General features: G+C 34.8%; 2 protein-coding genes across 2 annotated transcripts; one reads left to right on the top strand and one right to left on the bottom strand.

Moving 5' to 3' along the window:
- Positions 1-3,594: 3,594 nt before the first annotated feature.
- On the bottom strand, positions 3,595-6,487 carry LOC111878598 (uncharacterized). The gene is made up of 3 exons (XM_023875117.1): positions 6,278-6,487; positions 3,897-4,230; positions 3,595-3,779 (listed from the first exon to the last, which is right to left on the bottom strand). Exons 1-3 carry the CDS (start codon positions 6,485-6,487, stop codon positions 3,595-3,597), a joined length of 729 nt encoding a protein of 242 aa, XP_023730885.1.
- Positions 6,488-12,937: 6,450 nt separating this feature from the next.
- Positions 12,938-14,719, top strand: LOC111878498 ((+)-neomenthol dehydrogenase). The gene is made up of 5 exons (XM_023875008.2): positions 12,938-13,052; positions 13,237-13,489; positions 13,570-13,638; positions 13,826-14,002; positions 14,251-14,719. Exons 1-5 carry the CDS (start codon positions 13,009-13,011, stop codon positions 14,626-14,628), a joined length of 921 nt encoding a protein of 306 aa, XP_023730776.1. The 5' UTR covers positions 12,938-13,008; the 3' UTR covers positions 14,629-14,719.
- Positions 14,720-16,311: the final 1,592 nt, after the last annotated feature.

Genomic DNA, 16,311 nt, shown 5'->3' with positions numbered 1-16,311 from the left:
TTGCCACAAATATGATGCATTTTATTTTATTTGATATATAAGGGTAAAACATATGTTATTTTATAAGAATTCAAGTAATACAATTTCAGAATAATAATTAATTTTTTACAATACTATTTGATAATGTTATCTAACAAATTTTTTGGTGTTATGAATTATAATAATAAATTAAAAAATAAAGAATCAAAGCCTGCATTTGGTTGCCAGACAACGTTATGACCACACCTTTAAAAATCGAAAATAGGTCTTAAAAATTTTGGGGGAAAATCGCAAGTGATTTATGAAATTTGCATCTTCGGCCATGTAGAACAATATGCGATTAGCATATATCGTTGGTGATGGAACATCTATGTATGAACCAGTGAAAAGGAAGAGAGGGTGACCGGATCCAAAAAGGAAAAACCCAACAAAAAAAATAATTCGTTTATTTATTTTATATTGCATGTCACTGCTTTTGATTTGAGTACAATTACAAAAATACCCACCTCTTACTAGTCATTTTGACCCTAACCATAGTTTGTGTGCCTATGAATAAAAAAACATTTGACATATCAATTGTGTCATTGCGGATTCCACCTCATTTCTAATATGCTACCTCATAGTATATTTAGTAGCAATATTTTACACCCCAACCATTTATCGTTTGTTGGTTTGATAATTAGGGAATACAAATATTTGTGAAAATAAAGTAACACCGACATGACGATTGGGCTATGGGTGGTGTCTTAATGACCGTATCAGTGTATCTGTATGCAACAATTTAATGGGTAAACAGCCCAAATTGTTTTTATTTGTGGGCTCCGATTCCACAACATGATCACCCATACAAGTTACAAGTATAGAAATGCCATATGAAGTCATAAACCCATCATATCCAATCCTATCTTCTCAAAATTTTGTGTTTTATGTATGGAATATGGAATATTGAATTTTTTTATTATTTTTATACAATGATGAGAAATTAACTGCAGCAAAATGAACGACTAATGTCGTGAGTACATATATTTTAGTCTGATGATGTTAAATCAATGTCATGTATCATGATGCACAAACGTAAGATTGCATTCACACACTCAGAACTTTTTCAATAGGTTGCGGATTTGGAGAAACGGTCAACACTAAATTAAAAACCAAAATTTTATTTCCATTTTTTGTAATTTTAAGATTTTGATTACTTTTTTGCACTCGGTATAAACCGATTAGGTGATTTTCATTTTATAGGTTTTTAATTTGTCACTCGAATATTTATTTCTACACATAAGTGTGATTCTCATTTCTCAAAAGTATGTAACTTTCTTAATAGTCTTCCCATTAATATAAACAAATCCCTTGCTTCCGTTTACCAGACCATGTATGCTTGTGCATGTAATATGTAAAAGAGTTTGTGTAATTCAAATGTATGTGTATGTATGATTATGTATGTAGGTTAACTTTTATACATTGTGAACTTTTGTACAAGTTTTATACATTATTAATTTTTATACAAGTTTCCTTTTTCTACTTAAAAACCCATATGTATTCGGGTATTCACTAGATTTTTCTTTTTGGAAAGGGGTATTTTTGTCATTCAACATTAAAGGTAAGTAAACGTTTTATTGCAGAAGCCTATTACATGTTGTATGTTGAATTTCTTCTATTACAGATCATTGTTTGATTCATAAAGGAAGCTTCATATCCTTTTTATATTTATGTGATTTTTTTGTTTGTGCCCTCATAAGGATTTTTATTTGTTTTGTTGTCACCATGTAATAGCAAGTTTACGAGGGGTGAGCAGAAGGAATCAAATGTCCAGGATGAAACGGAGAAAAAAGGCTCTTAGGCCTTAACGTGTAACATTTTAACGAATTAAGTTACATAAACTAATTTTTTATTAAAATGACGATAAACCTTATAGCAATAAACATAGCAAAATCAAAGTATTTTAATGACTAATAAAATATCCTAACAGCTAACCGACGATCCTTGAAGCTCTCCTAGCATTCTTGATTGCAAATTGGTTGATCAACTCTTCGTAGTCTATACTCTCTGATATTTCATTCTCGATAGATATCATCGCCAAACCGCTAAGTCTTTCTTGGGTCATTGGGGAGCGTAGGTAAGATTTCACAAATTTCAATTTGGAAAAACTCCTTTCTGCAGATGTGACCGTTACTGGAATAGTCAACAATATTCTATATGCAATGCTTGTATTTGGGAAATAATCAAGTTCTTTCAAAAACTTCAAAACATCTATAGGGTTGCTAAATTCATTGGTTTCCAATGTCTCAAATAATTTCAACTCCGTATAAAGTTCCTCAGCATCAATATCTGATCTTTCTTCAAACTTGAGTGCTTTTTCAAGACGATGACAATATAAATTAAGATCTTTATCTTCAATTCCCCTCAAACTTTGTGGAAATAAAAAACCAAATACTTTATCATACTCTTTGAATTGTTCAAATCTTGTCTCAAGAAAAGAAATAGCTTGATCAACAATGTATAAGAAATAATTGACTCTGAAATTCTCTTCAGGTGTAAATGAAACTTCTTCGCTACTTGAATTCTCATCAAACCTTTTTTTCCTTTCAATCAAACGCTTTTGTGGAAATATTGGATCAATACCCATTTCAATAGCAATCTCCTTAGCTTCAACAATCGCTTTTGAAAAACCAGTTTCTCTATAATCCTTGAAGTACCCAATCAATTTGTTTATTTCTGTAATAGCATTATCAAGATGCATATCCTTTGATTGTAACTTCTTACTCACAATATTCACATGGTTTAGTACTTCATACCAAACAACAGTTGATACCAAAAATTCAAAGTCACTAAGTTCTTTTTATGCTAGTGAAGTTGCTTCACTTGCAATTGCAGCATCATTATCTTTTTCTCCAACTTGAAGTAAAGCTTCACGTATATCCACAAGTTACAGTTTAATAGCCTTTACACTCTCAACCCGACTTTCCCAACGAGTTTGACACAATGACTTGAGACTCCAAGCTTTAACATTATCTTTCAAAATTTCCCACCTCTTAGTAGAATTTGCAAAGATAGTATAAATACGTTGGTTGAATCCAAAAAAGTTCTTTCCTTTAATACACTTGTTAGCCATATCACATAATGCTAGATTAAGAGAATGGCAACCACAAGGAGTGTAAAACGCTCTAGGATTTATATCTAAAAATCTCTTTTGCACTCCTTGGTGTTTTCCTTTAATGTGTGGCCCATTATCATAGCCTTGACCACACATATCATCAATTTGAAGACCAAGAGACTTTAACTCCTCAAGTGTAATATCAAATAATCCTTTTCCGGAGGTATCATCAACATTCAAAAAACCTAAAAATGACTCCTCGATAGTAACATAATTATATGATGACCCAAAAAATTTCCATTACCTGTTAAATACAATTAACAAATAAGAAGTGGAATCATTCATCATAATTAACAAAAAAAAAATTGGTGGAACTGGAGCAAAAAATACAATTTATAGTTATCTTTTTTATACAACTTTTCATTGGATCCACGAAATGCTAAATTATGTTTAGCAAGAAACTTCACTACTGCAATAATTCTTAAAATCACTTGTTTCCAGTAATCTCTTTCTTTCTTGAATTACTCATGTTGATCTTTATCAATTGTTTCGTTCAAGTTCAATCTTTTACGCATGTCAAACCACTTATTCCTATTTGTAAAATGATCCAATGAAATTTCGTGTTCTTTAACCCTAGTGGTAACATGGTGCCAATCTGCATAACCTTCACCATCCAATTTACCTTTTGAAATCCCTTTTCTAAACACTTTACAACAGAAACAAAATACCATGTCTAGCTCTTTCGAATATACTAGCCATTCTGTATCACACTTCTCCAAATTTGATAAAGTTCTTGTATACAAAGCTGCAGAAAATCATCTACCAAATTTATCGTAGGGACCATACATAATACTACTATCTCTTTTAGGACCTTTCTCAACCAAAATTTTAATCTCATCCGAATTAAGTTTTACCCACCTTCTTGGATCATATATATCAACAAGGTCTTTAATAGGCTCATGCTCTTCTGTTTCTTCTACTTCTACATGCTCTTGCTCTTCAATGTGCTCTTCAACATGCTTTTCAATGTGCTCTTCAACATGCTCTTCAATGTACTCTTCAACATGCTCTTTAATGTGCTCTTCAACAGGTTGTCTGTGGATAAACTTATCTAGAGCACCGACATCAACCTTTCTCTTTTCTTCATCTAGTTTTCTCTTTTTATGTTTTTGATAACCGGATGGTTGTTTTCATTACTACAAGTTCATAAGTTTCAACTTTCAACATTCAAGCAATTACAATAAACATAATTTGATAAACAATTTCACAATAAACATAAACTCATAATTTAAACTACTAAACTGGTTTCTATGAATCTTAGAAACTAATTCATTCATTCACTATTCTATTGACTATTAAACTGATTTTTATAGTAGATAAACTGATAATCAAATATTAAATTCATTCAGTGATTCAATATTCTATTAAACTCATAATCTATGAAAGTATGAATCATTCAAGTATGCAATTGACAACTATAAACTTGATAATCCTCAATTCTCATAAATCTTACCTGATTGGTTGATTAGCAGAGATAAAATCAGATAATTAACCCTTGATAATCCTCAATTTCTCATAAAAGATCGTCTACCCTTGCTGAATGAGTGAATGGCGCTGAGCCGCTAAGTTGTTGTCTTTGCCAATTGCTTTTTTTTTCCGATTGCTTTTTTTTGAACGAACGAACAATATAGTGCTGCAAATTGTCGATTGCTTTTTTTCTTTGTCGATTGATCATGAAGTGCTGCAAATTGCGGCTTCTGTTCGTGACTACTCCCTTGCCTTGTTCTATTGATTAATTTAGATTAATGGGCCCATTGCTTATACTACCAAAAAAATTGGGCCCCTTATGATTTTGGGCCTTGTTCGAATGCCCATGTTGCACATGGTCAAAGCCGGCACTGGGGGTGAGTAATCTACTGATTCTTTATGTGGCCATTGAGAAGGGTATGCAAAAAGTTTAAAAGGTTTAAACCAAGTAATTCAGTGAACTACTACAAAAAGCCTAAAAAGGTCCGGTTGTAAGCTTAATATAACCTAGTTTTCAATCGGCTTCCTTATAAGCGAGTCCTAAGTTAAAATCCTAATAGAGCCCGGTTGTAGAACTGGGTCATATTTCCATAATAAAAACCGGTTCCATCACAAAAAAACAGGGTTTCTCTTCTAACCCATTACGGTTTTTTTTCTAATATAAAGCCCGGTTCATATACAAGCAACCGGGTTCTATTATACAGCTATATTTTTTTGAAACGGATATCACAAACCTTATATAACCCAGTTTCATTGCAACGGGCTCATTTAACTGCTTTTTTATATTTCTTTTATTCAATCTATAGACCCATTACTAAATATGATACAGCCCAACATTACCCGAGCTAGATGACAGCCCAACGGACAGAACCAAAAGCAGCAACTCGGCCTAAGAGAGTTATTAAGAAGTCGGCTCGATTCCAAGAATAAAACATATGTCTTTTACCAAGTCAAGCCCCATCTTAGGATTACTTCTTCCTGTTATTTTGCACGCATTATCAGTTCCCACTTCATCATGTTCCTAAAGTTTAGTTGCACATTTCATGATTTTCTAGTTAGTATTTAAGAGTTGTAATTTTGTTTAATGATCATTCGGAAAATTGCTCCAAGTTCTATGTTCTTTCTCTTACTTCTTAGGAGGTTGACCCCCTCTAAACAGGTTACATCAATTGGTGCAACCACTCTTCCCTTAACCCACCTGTCACCCGAAGCCCTCAAAAAATGAAGAGCTGAAGGACTATGCTTTAAATGCCCTGAAAAGTTTCACCCTGATCATATTTGTTACCCACCTCAGTTTCTTCTTATTTCAGATAATGAAGAAACATTCATTGCCACCACCAACAATGACCACACAGACAACATCCTATGCCTTGACCAACCATCCGCAGATGACACGACCACCCAACCTCACTTCCTCTCCCTATCCGATGCTGCATTTTTTGGGTTGCAATCACACCAAACACTCCACATAACCGGCCATATTCATGGTCAACCTGTCACTACCCTCATCGATTGTGGCAGCACTCATAACATCATCTAACCAAGGATCGCCTCGCTTATCACCACCGAACCCAACAAAATCACACCTTTTACGGTTATGGTTGGAAACGGACAACATCTCGAGTGTAATGGGTTCTTTCCTGGTGTCTCCTTGGAACTCAACCACACAACATTTACAGTACCATTGTTTATTCTTCCTGTGGAAGGGGCTGACATCATATTAGGTGTCGCTTGGCTTAGCACCTTAGACCCAATCATTGCTGACTTCTCAATTCCACAAATATCATTCACCGTGAACAACCAGACTTGTACCCAATGTGGGGAACCCATATCAGCCCCCATATCTCCCAGCTCACTCCACACTTTCCTCCACCCAAACCCTGTCATCGACAATTTGCTTAAAGAATTCCAAACCCTCTTCGAACCACCTCATGGCCTCCCACCATCATGACCACATGACCACCACATTCCACTTCTACCCAATACCAACCCAATCAACATCAAACCTTACCGCTACCCCCATTACCAAAAGGAAATCATGACCCAGTTAATCATATATATGCTAAATGATGGGGTGATACAACCAAGCTAAAGTCCTTACTCCTCTCCAGTACTACTAGTGCGAAAAAAAAGATGGCACATGGAGATTTTATGTTGACTATCGCGGTCTAAATGCAGTCACAGTTCGAGATAGATTTCCCATTCCCACAGTTGATGAGCTTTTAGATGAACTACATGGTGCAACCATATTCTCTAAAATTGATTTACGGGCTGGCTATCACCGGTTTCTCCCACAGACATCCATAAAATAGCATTTCGCACGATCGATAGTCACTTCGAATTCAAAGTAATGCCTTTTGGGCTTACCAACGCCCCATCAATGTTCCAAGCCGCCATGAACGACCTCTTTCGATCGGTCCTCCGTAAGTTCGTCTTGGTTTTCTTCGACGATATACTTGTTTACAGCCCCAGGATATACTTGTTTACAGCCCCAGACTAGAGGAACATCTCAACCATCTTCGTTTCGTTTTTCATACTCTGGTAACCAATCAATACCATGCAAAAGCAGCCAAATGCCTTTTTGCTGTCAAAAAAATTCCATTTTTAGGTCAAGTTGTATCCGCTCAAGGAATAGAGGCAGACCCAGACAAGCTTGAAACCATTCAATCTTGGCCCACACCCACGTCCTTTACCACCATACGGGCTTTCCTCGGCCTAACAGGCTACTACCGACGATTTGTTCAATCCTATGCCCACATTGCTGGCCCAATAACCGACATCCTAAAGAAACCCACTTTTTTCTGGACCTAACAAGCCACCGGTGCATTCTCCTCCCTTAAAAAAGTGATGCAACACCTCCTAACCCTCGCCCTTCCAAACTTCAGCGAACCCTTTGACATCACCACCGACACATCAGGCATCGCCATTGGCGCAGTCCTTTCTCAACAATATAAACCCATCTCATTCTTTAGCAAAAAGTTGTGTGACCGGATGCAACAAAACTCCACGTACGTTCGAGAATTGTACGTCATCACAGATACGGTCAAAAAATGGAGGTAGTACCTACTAGGGCGCCGATTCCGGGTTTACACTGATCACCATAGCCTGAAGCACCTCCTCACACAAATAATTCAAACACCAGAACAAAACAAATGGTTGACCAAACTGATGGGTTACGACTTTGAGTTACATTACAAGCCAGGCAGAGAAAACAAAGTCGCTGATGCCCTTAGTCGACTGGAAGCACCTACATTCTTGGCTATCTCTGGCCCAACAGTACCATGGTTAAACGAGTTACGATCCTATTTTACCGACACCACCAAAGGAAAGAGATCGATGACTGAACTGGAGCAAAACCCATCATCACTCCCACATCACAAAGCTCAAAACAGCTTGGTTTACTTCCAAGGCCGTTTACTAATACCTAATATTCTACATGTTCGTTTTAATTTCTTCTTTTTCAGGAATTTCACACATCAACACTGGGCGGAGACTCGGGAATACAAGCCACCATATGTCGCCTAGCTACCTCCTTCTCATGGACAAACCTCAAGCAGGAAGTCACAGAGTTCATTCAGAGGTGCCCCACTTGCGAAACCACCAAATACCCGACACATAAGCCATACGATCTCCTCCAACCTCTTCCAATTCCAATGCAACCGTGGGATGCTATCTCAATGGATTTCATCACTCTCTTACCTCCATCCAACGGGAAGACAAACATATGGGTCATTGTCGACTGCTTATCTAAATTTGCTCACTTCATACCCCTGCCAACCAAGTTCACATCCACCACCCTCGCCACTACTTTCCTTCATGATATATGTCGTCTTCATGGGATCCCAAAATCCATCGTATCCGATCGAGACCCACTCTTCCTCAGTCAATTCTGGACACAACTCTTCAAACAACTAGGCACTAAACTCAAACACTCCAGTGCCTATCACCCGGAAATCGATGGCCAAACAGAAGTAGTTAACAGGTGTCTCGAGTCATACCTTTGAGCCTTCGTATGTGACAAACCATGTTCCTGGCAACACTACTTGTGCCTGGCTGAATTTTGGTACAACACTAGCTTCCATTCATCGATCAAAATGACACCCTTTAAAGCACTGTATATGAAAGAGGCCACAGCCATTCACGAATACACTCCAGGCTCAAACCAAACTGCTTCCATTGACGAGTCACTAGTGGAACATCAACGATTAATTGAACTGTTGAAATCATCACTCACTCAAGCTCGAGAACGGATGCTTAAACAAGCCGATAAGAAGCGCCAAGATAAGAAATTTGAAGTAGGTGATTTGGTCTATCTAAAATTATGCAACTACCGTTAGCATCCAGTGGTTTCCCGTGACAACAAAAAATTTTGCAAACGATTCTTTGGTCCTTACAAGATCTTGGAACGCATTGGCCCTGTCGCATACTGATTATAGTTGCCAAACACATCCCGTGTTCACCCAGTATTTCACGTCTCATTACTAAAACAAAGCCATGATCAACCGGTTTCAGAAGATTTTCCAGCCGACTGGGTCACAGATGCAGCAAATCAAACTTATTATCCATAAATTGTTCTCAAACACAAGCTGACATCTGACAACACTTCCAAACTACTAATCAAATGGGCCAACCAATATACTTCTGCAGCCCCATGGGAAGATGCTGAAGAAATAAGAATACGCTTCCCTGAATTCCACAGTGGACTCGAGGACGAGTCACTTTTCGACAGGGAGGGAGTTGATACAGCCCAACATTCCCCAAGCCAGATGACAGCCCAACGGACAGAACCAAAAGCAGCAACTCGGCCCAAGAGAGTTATTAAGAAACCGACTCGATTCCAAGAATAAAACATATGACTTTTACCAAGTCAAGCTCCATCTTAGGATTACTTTTTCCTGTTATTTTTCACGCATTATCAGTTCCCACTTCTCCATGTTCCTAAAGTTTAGCTGCACATTTCATGATTTTCTAGTTAGTATTTAAGAGTTGTAATTTTGTTTAATGATCATTTTGAAAATTGCTCCAAGTTCTGTGTTCTTTTTCTTACTTCTTGGGAGGTTGACCCCCTCTAAACAGGTTACATCAAAATACAATATGACATTCTATTTTTTTTTTTTTTTTTGCATTCAACAAGATGCTCTGTAGGTATAAATGAAAAATACTATAATTTGATAGAAACTACATTAAAGAAAAAACATGTCTGAGAATAAAAATCCATCATTTTGGTAATTTTTTACTACATAAAACTTCCATAAAAAAACTAAAGAAAGAGCATCCATGATCCAGTTGTAGAGGGATTGTCCCAGACATCAAACTGTACCAGCTCTATATTCTGAAAAAAAACAAACACAATAAATAATGAGATTTCCTATAATTACAAGACATTAATTTACCCAACTTCAAGAACATGGTATTTTACATCCTTATACCGTCTTGAAGCACTGCCAATATTGTTATCAAAAGATAAGAAGAGTGTTACCAACTTGGTGGATGCAAAGAAAGAATAACAACATTCAATCATTAAACCAAAAGTAGAATGTTGTGAAATTAATAACTAACCATATATGCTTTTTTAGATGACCATGTCATTTATATAATGATTCAAAAATTCCCTGGCCCACGTAGCTACGATCGAAACCAACATCTTTTCCTCAAAATAAGTGTCATCTTTCCAAAGAATATCGAGTTATATGATAAATAAAAATTAAACTATCAATTAACAAAACAGAAAGTTATTGCAAATTTACAATAGAACCAATGAAAATATATTTAAAAAGTACTTATTTTATTTGAGAATCTATATTGTTTGGTCAAGACAAAGTCAAACATCCATCTCATTAAATAATGTCCATTCTCTACAACACCAAGTTGTTGGTTGCACTAAAAATGTAATAGAAAGAAAACATTAACCTGACAAAGAAAACAACATCAATTTGTTTGGATGTAAATGATATAAACTACCTCAGCGAGAATCCATCCAATGGGAGTTGATATGTCTTTTTCATATCTTGTGGAAGCCCAAAAAAATAAAAATCAATAGTGTGGTGTTCAAATTTTTTACAAAATAATAATTTTTCGACTATACTAATAAATTTCTTACATATCCACATGCTTTTTGAGCAAGTCAACATGCTTTTCTACACGCTTCTTAAAAGAATCCAAAACGTACACAATGCAATTGCTGGGACAGGTCACCAAGAGAACCCGGTGCTTACTAGTAATTATTAAGAATGTTAGTATATATAAACAAATAAATAAAATAAAGATATTAGTTTATGGTACTTTTACAAATATGGTGCAATGAGAAACAATTCTCCATTATGAAGACGCATCGCATCAACAAGATAATTGACAACACCCTCAGGATTTTTTTGGCAAGCTTCCCTAGTATCTTATATGGGTTTAGGAAAGCACATTTATTCATACGTGTTCGAACCATTAAATATAGAATCCTACAAAAAAGTGTGTTGCAGTCAACTAAAATCATTGAAGCTACCTAATCATTATGGCAACACATAATAGTTTTTGAGGTACTTACATCTGCCAAGTTGTTATAATGGAAATATCTGTTGTTTGTTTTCTCAACAAGCAAAAATAATCTTCACATGTAACCGAAAAATGATATGTCCCAACTTGAAAAATCCCAAAATCAGCTACGATGTTAACCACTGGGTTGGTCTTCAAATGATCACGAAGAAACTCAATCGGTCTTGCTTTGTTGGTTGTTTTGACAAGCATGTTCTTTTTACCACCCCCTGCCGGTTGCTGGTATCAAACTTGTGGTCGCATTTTGTTGCTTTGTTCGTTGTTCCTATATTGATAAACCATTTGATTTATCTCACACAATTATACTTGATGTGTATATAATAGCTAAAAGGTAAATAAAATGAAGATGTACATGGATGAGAATAATTGCAATCTGTGGCCATTGAATTACAGTACCGACCACCTGGTGTAGCTTATTAACTTCTTGTGTCTTGACAGGAACATGAACATTTTAAAATCTTCATCAATTTTGTCTATTAAAACCTTCAAGTGATTTTCACGAAAAGGAAGTGAGTGGATTATTCGATTATCATACGGAAAGACCAGCCCTTTGGCACATTTTTGGTTCATTTCCCCAGGTCATATAACTCTGAGGAGAAATAAACCCGGTTGTAGCATTGGAACCGACTTGTTTATTTTAATCATTTAACCCGGTTCCACACTTTAAACCGTGTCATATTACTCTTCCTTTCATAAAACCCGGTTTCTACATAATATAACCCGGTTTTTTTAGAAACCAGGTCCTATGTGGCGGGTCCTATGCGTAGCTTTCTGTAGTAGTGACATATGTATGATTGTCACTAAAATATATTAGGCATAATGTTTATGTATGATTATGCTCCTCTAGTTCATCTTGATTATTTTTCTTCAACTTAGCTGTTAAGGAGAAACATATGAGAAATTTATGCCCCTGCCATTTGATGCGTTAGGCGGTCGTGCAAGCTGCCTCGATCTTGGGCCAACCATCTGTGAAGTTGTACATGATCATCTCATGCAATATTTACTTCGTTGAGAATCATGTACATAATGATGTTTAGATGTTTAGAAGAAGCTTCTTAGATGCGAAGAAACTATTGTTGATGGTATAGACAAACACTTTGTATATCTTAGGATGTTATAGCCAAAATGAGTTTCACTCCGTTACAAAAGTTATGGTTGTTCACTATTGAATTATCTATTTATATATTTTCCGAAAAATCATGAGCAACCGTATATTTGAGTTTTTGTTCGATAAAAAACATGACCTAGAAAAGTTAAACTAAAAAAAGTAAGTGAATTTTGTTATAATCCGGTATATGTACGTCAATTGTAAAAGTTTACGATCTTTCTTTTGCCGTTGATTGTTTTAAATTCTGACGCTTTAGATTAGTTTTTTTGGTTTCTTGAGTAACAATGATTCTCTCTCTCTCTCTCTCTCTCTCTCTCTCTCTCTCTATATATATATATATATATATATATATATATATATATATATATATATATATATATATATATATATATATATATATATATATATATATATATATATATATATATATATATATATATATATATATATATATATATATATATATATATATATATAAATCAGGTACCTTTTGTCTAAAGAATCAGTTTTCCTTTCAACTTATCTTGTTACTTTAAAAATCATTAGATTTCAATAGTGGTTTATTATTAAAATCAACAAAACTAATATTGATTCTCAAGCCAAGTATTGTGTTGTTGATACAGTCATTTATAAAACATATATTTTAAAGATCTCTTGTCATGTTTCATTTGGAATTCCTACAAGTGATTCTCATTGTCTTTAATCAAATTATCCTCACCCCACCCAAGGGCCATAGGAATCTCAAGTTTCAACAATGTCAACCGGAGAAAAAGACTCAGACTTTCTTGCCACAGAAATGTATTTGAGCCATGCTTATTCTCTATTTATTCAAAAGGTTTAGATTTAGGATTAGGATTAGATGAATGTGTTCGTTAATTGTCCTAAAATTAAAATAAAGTTTTATAATTGAACATCTGATGGTGTTGTATTTTGGTGTTAATCCTTTTCATTTGGTTTTCTGCTTTTATCTTGAGTTTTGAAGGTATGCAATAGTTACAGGATCAAACAAGGGAATAGGCTTAGAAGTATGCAAGCAACTGGCTTCCAAAGGGGTTCGAGTTGTGCTAACTGCTAGAGATGAAAACAAAGGCAAAAAAGCAATGGAAAGTCTTAAAGATCATGCTCCTTTTCAAAATGATAATATAGTTTTTCATCAACTTGATGTGTTGGATCCAACTAGCATCTTTTCTCTTGTTGAATTTATGAAAGCCAAATATGGGAAGCTTGATATTTTAGTATGATTTAATTTTAGTTCTTTTTTAACATAGAGTAGTTATCAAGTGCTTTTATAGAGAATTAAAAAAAAAAATCACAGGTGAATAATGCCGCAGTTTTAGGAGTGAGTGTAGACGCCCATGCATTAGAAGCCTCAATAAATGGCAAGGTATGTTTTTAGATGTTAAAGTATTTAACTATTTATTGATACAGTAAACTTTAATCTCTTGAATTTCTTCAAATCGGTATATTGAAATAAGTTGATTCCCATCAAGGCATCACCCCTTATGATTCTTGATTTCCATCATGGGTTGTGATCGTCGTTTATACATATCCTCATAATTCGATTTTTACAGGAGCCAGGACATATCAAATGGGAAGAAGTTTCAACACAACCTTATAATTTAGGAGAAGAATGCATTCAAACAAATTATTATGGAGCAAAGAGGATGCTTGAAGCTTTCATGCCTCTTCTCTTGTTGTCTGAATCTCCAAGAATTGTTAATGTTTCATCTAGTTCTGGAAAATTGAAGGTGAAAACCTAAATTATCTAATAATTTATCCTTGGTGCATCTTAACTTTAACATTGATTTCATAACACAAACTTGTCAAATAACGTTTTTACCATGAATATACTAAAAGATGGTTGAATATTAGGCATGAAGATCATATAAGTACTCCTAAAGTGCTAATAGTAAAAAAAAATTAAAAAAAGATATATAGACTTATTCATGTAACATAATTTTTGATCAATCTACTAAAATTATCTGTTGTTTTGCAGTTTGTAATCAACGAGTGGGCTAGTAACATCTTAAACGACATCAAAGTTCTCAGTGAAGAACGAATCGACAAGATTTTTGAAATTTTTCTTAAAGATTTAAAAGAGAATTCATTAGAAACAAAGATGTGGCCTACATTCTTATCGGCGTACACAATATCAAAAGCAGCCATCAACGCATACACAAGATTGTTGGCAAGGAAGCATCCAAGCATTATCATAAATTCTGTTTGCCCAGGATATGTGAAAACAAGTATAAATTACTTTTCAGGATACTTGAATGTTGAAGAGGGTGCACAAAGTATCACGAGGCTTGTGTTACTGCCCATGGATGGGCATTCTGGTCTTTTCTTTTATAGAGATGACATATCGTCATTTTAATTAGTTGAAAACGATGGCTTGTACTTTGTAGTTATTGAGGTCTCTATCATTTGTAATATATGTAACTTAAGTCTTATATCTTTATTTTGGATATTCATGATTCTAGTTCATATAATCGAAAATGTTTCTAGGATGACTAATTATAAGATGATTGAACATCGATCCACTTTCATCATAACGGATTGGATGCTTTATGGTTCTTGTAGGCCGATCCGGAATGGTTGAGGTTGGTCAAGGATTCCAGATCGTATCTCCAAACATCAAATAAAAAGAGATAAAAGGTTAATTTAGTGTAAAAGATAAAAATCAAATAAAAATAAAAGATCAATTAGTGTATATAAGAGCATCCACAATACCTACAACTAACACTTTTGTTGTTGACCTGCCACGAAGAATCACTATAGTGAACACCACCCCGGGTGTTTAGTGTTGGGTAGTGGTTGAAGATTTTGTGGTCAGTTGTGGTGGGAAGGACGAACCACCACATCCAATGGGCTTCTTTCTCTCTATATCTCTCTCTCTACAATAATATATATATATATATATATATATATATATATATATATATATATATATATAATTAAAAAAGAAAAAAACATCGTAAATGGTCCCTATGGTTTCTAAAAATCTGAAGTTTAGTCTCCGTGGTTTAAAAACGTCATAGATGGTCCCTGTGCTTTCAAAACTTTTGACAATTGGTCCTTATTGCTAACTCCGTTAAGTTATGTCCGTTAACTGAAGGGCATTTTCGTCATTTCACTGCCACAGGGACCATTTATGATGTTTTCTCTTTTTTTCTTAAAAAATAAAAAAATTAAAATTAATTATTTCACATATAAAAGCTCTCTCTCTCTCTCTCTCAAACATACGCACACAAACACAAAACCCCGATTTCTCATTTTTCATCTTCATCTTCTAAAATGATCAAAAATCAAATTAGAGATTTGTGTTTCAAAAATCAAATTACAACATGAATTCCTTCTCTTTCTCTTTCTCTCTCAAAGTCATCACAGTTTCTTCAAGTCAAGCAAGCAATTAGGTACTGTATTTGGGATTGCAATGGCTGGTTGGCGGCAGATGATGAGATACCGAAGTAGTAAACCAATTGCTTGTTTGGGTTCTTTGATATCTTTGTTTGGTTCTGATTAACCAGTTTTATTGTTAAGGTTTTACTTTCACTACTGATTTTCGTGGTTCGGTTAATGTTAGGGTTTATTGTAATCTGTAATTATAATTTAATTTACCATCAGCAAGAGTTGTATGACTGCAATTAGATGTTTTAGTGATCATAGATTGTGAATAAGAAATAGGTTTGCAGGGGTTTCTTTTCATTGTTGACTTTATTAAGCAGTGATAGGATCTAAAAAAGGGTAAATTATATACTGATTTAAAGAAAGACAGAGCATTATTCACTGTTGAACTGTTCATAGATGGTATTTTATAGCTTTCGAGTTTCCAAGCTTCTTGAACTAACCTTGTTGAAGTGAAGAAGAGGGGATGAGATTAAAGTAATGTTGTTGGTGGTTTTGCTTGTTTGGTTGAAGAAAAGGGGAGGAAATTTGTTAAGAAGACGAGAGAGAGAGAGAGAGAGAGAGAGCTTTTCCATATTTAATTTTTTCTTTTTAAAAAAAATATATAAGAAAACATCATAAATGGTCCATGTAGTGGTGAAATGACAAAAAT

The sequence above is a fragment of the Lactuca sativa genome, chromosome 4, assembly GCF_002870075.4.
Source record: "Lactuca sativa cultivar Salinas chromosome 4, Lsat_Salinas_v11, whole genome shotgun sequence".
Lineage (NCBI taxonomy): Eukaryota > Viridiplantae > Streptophyta > Magnoliopsida > Asterales > Asteraceae > Lactuca > Lactuca sativa.
The sequence above is the reverse complement of the archived record's forward strand: the minus strand, read 5'-3'. Positions and strand labels throughout refer to the sequence as shown.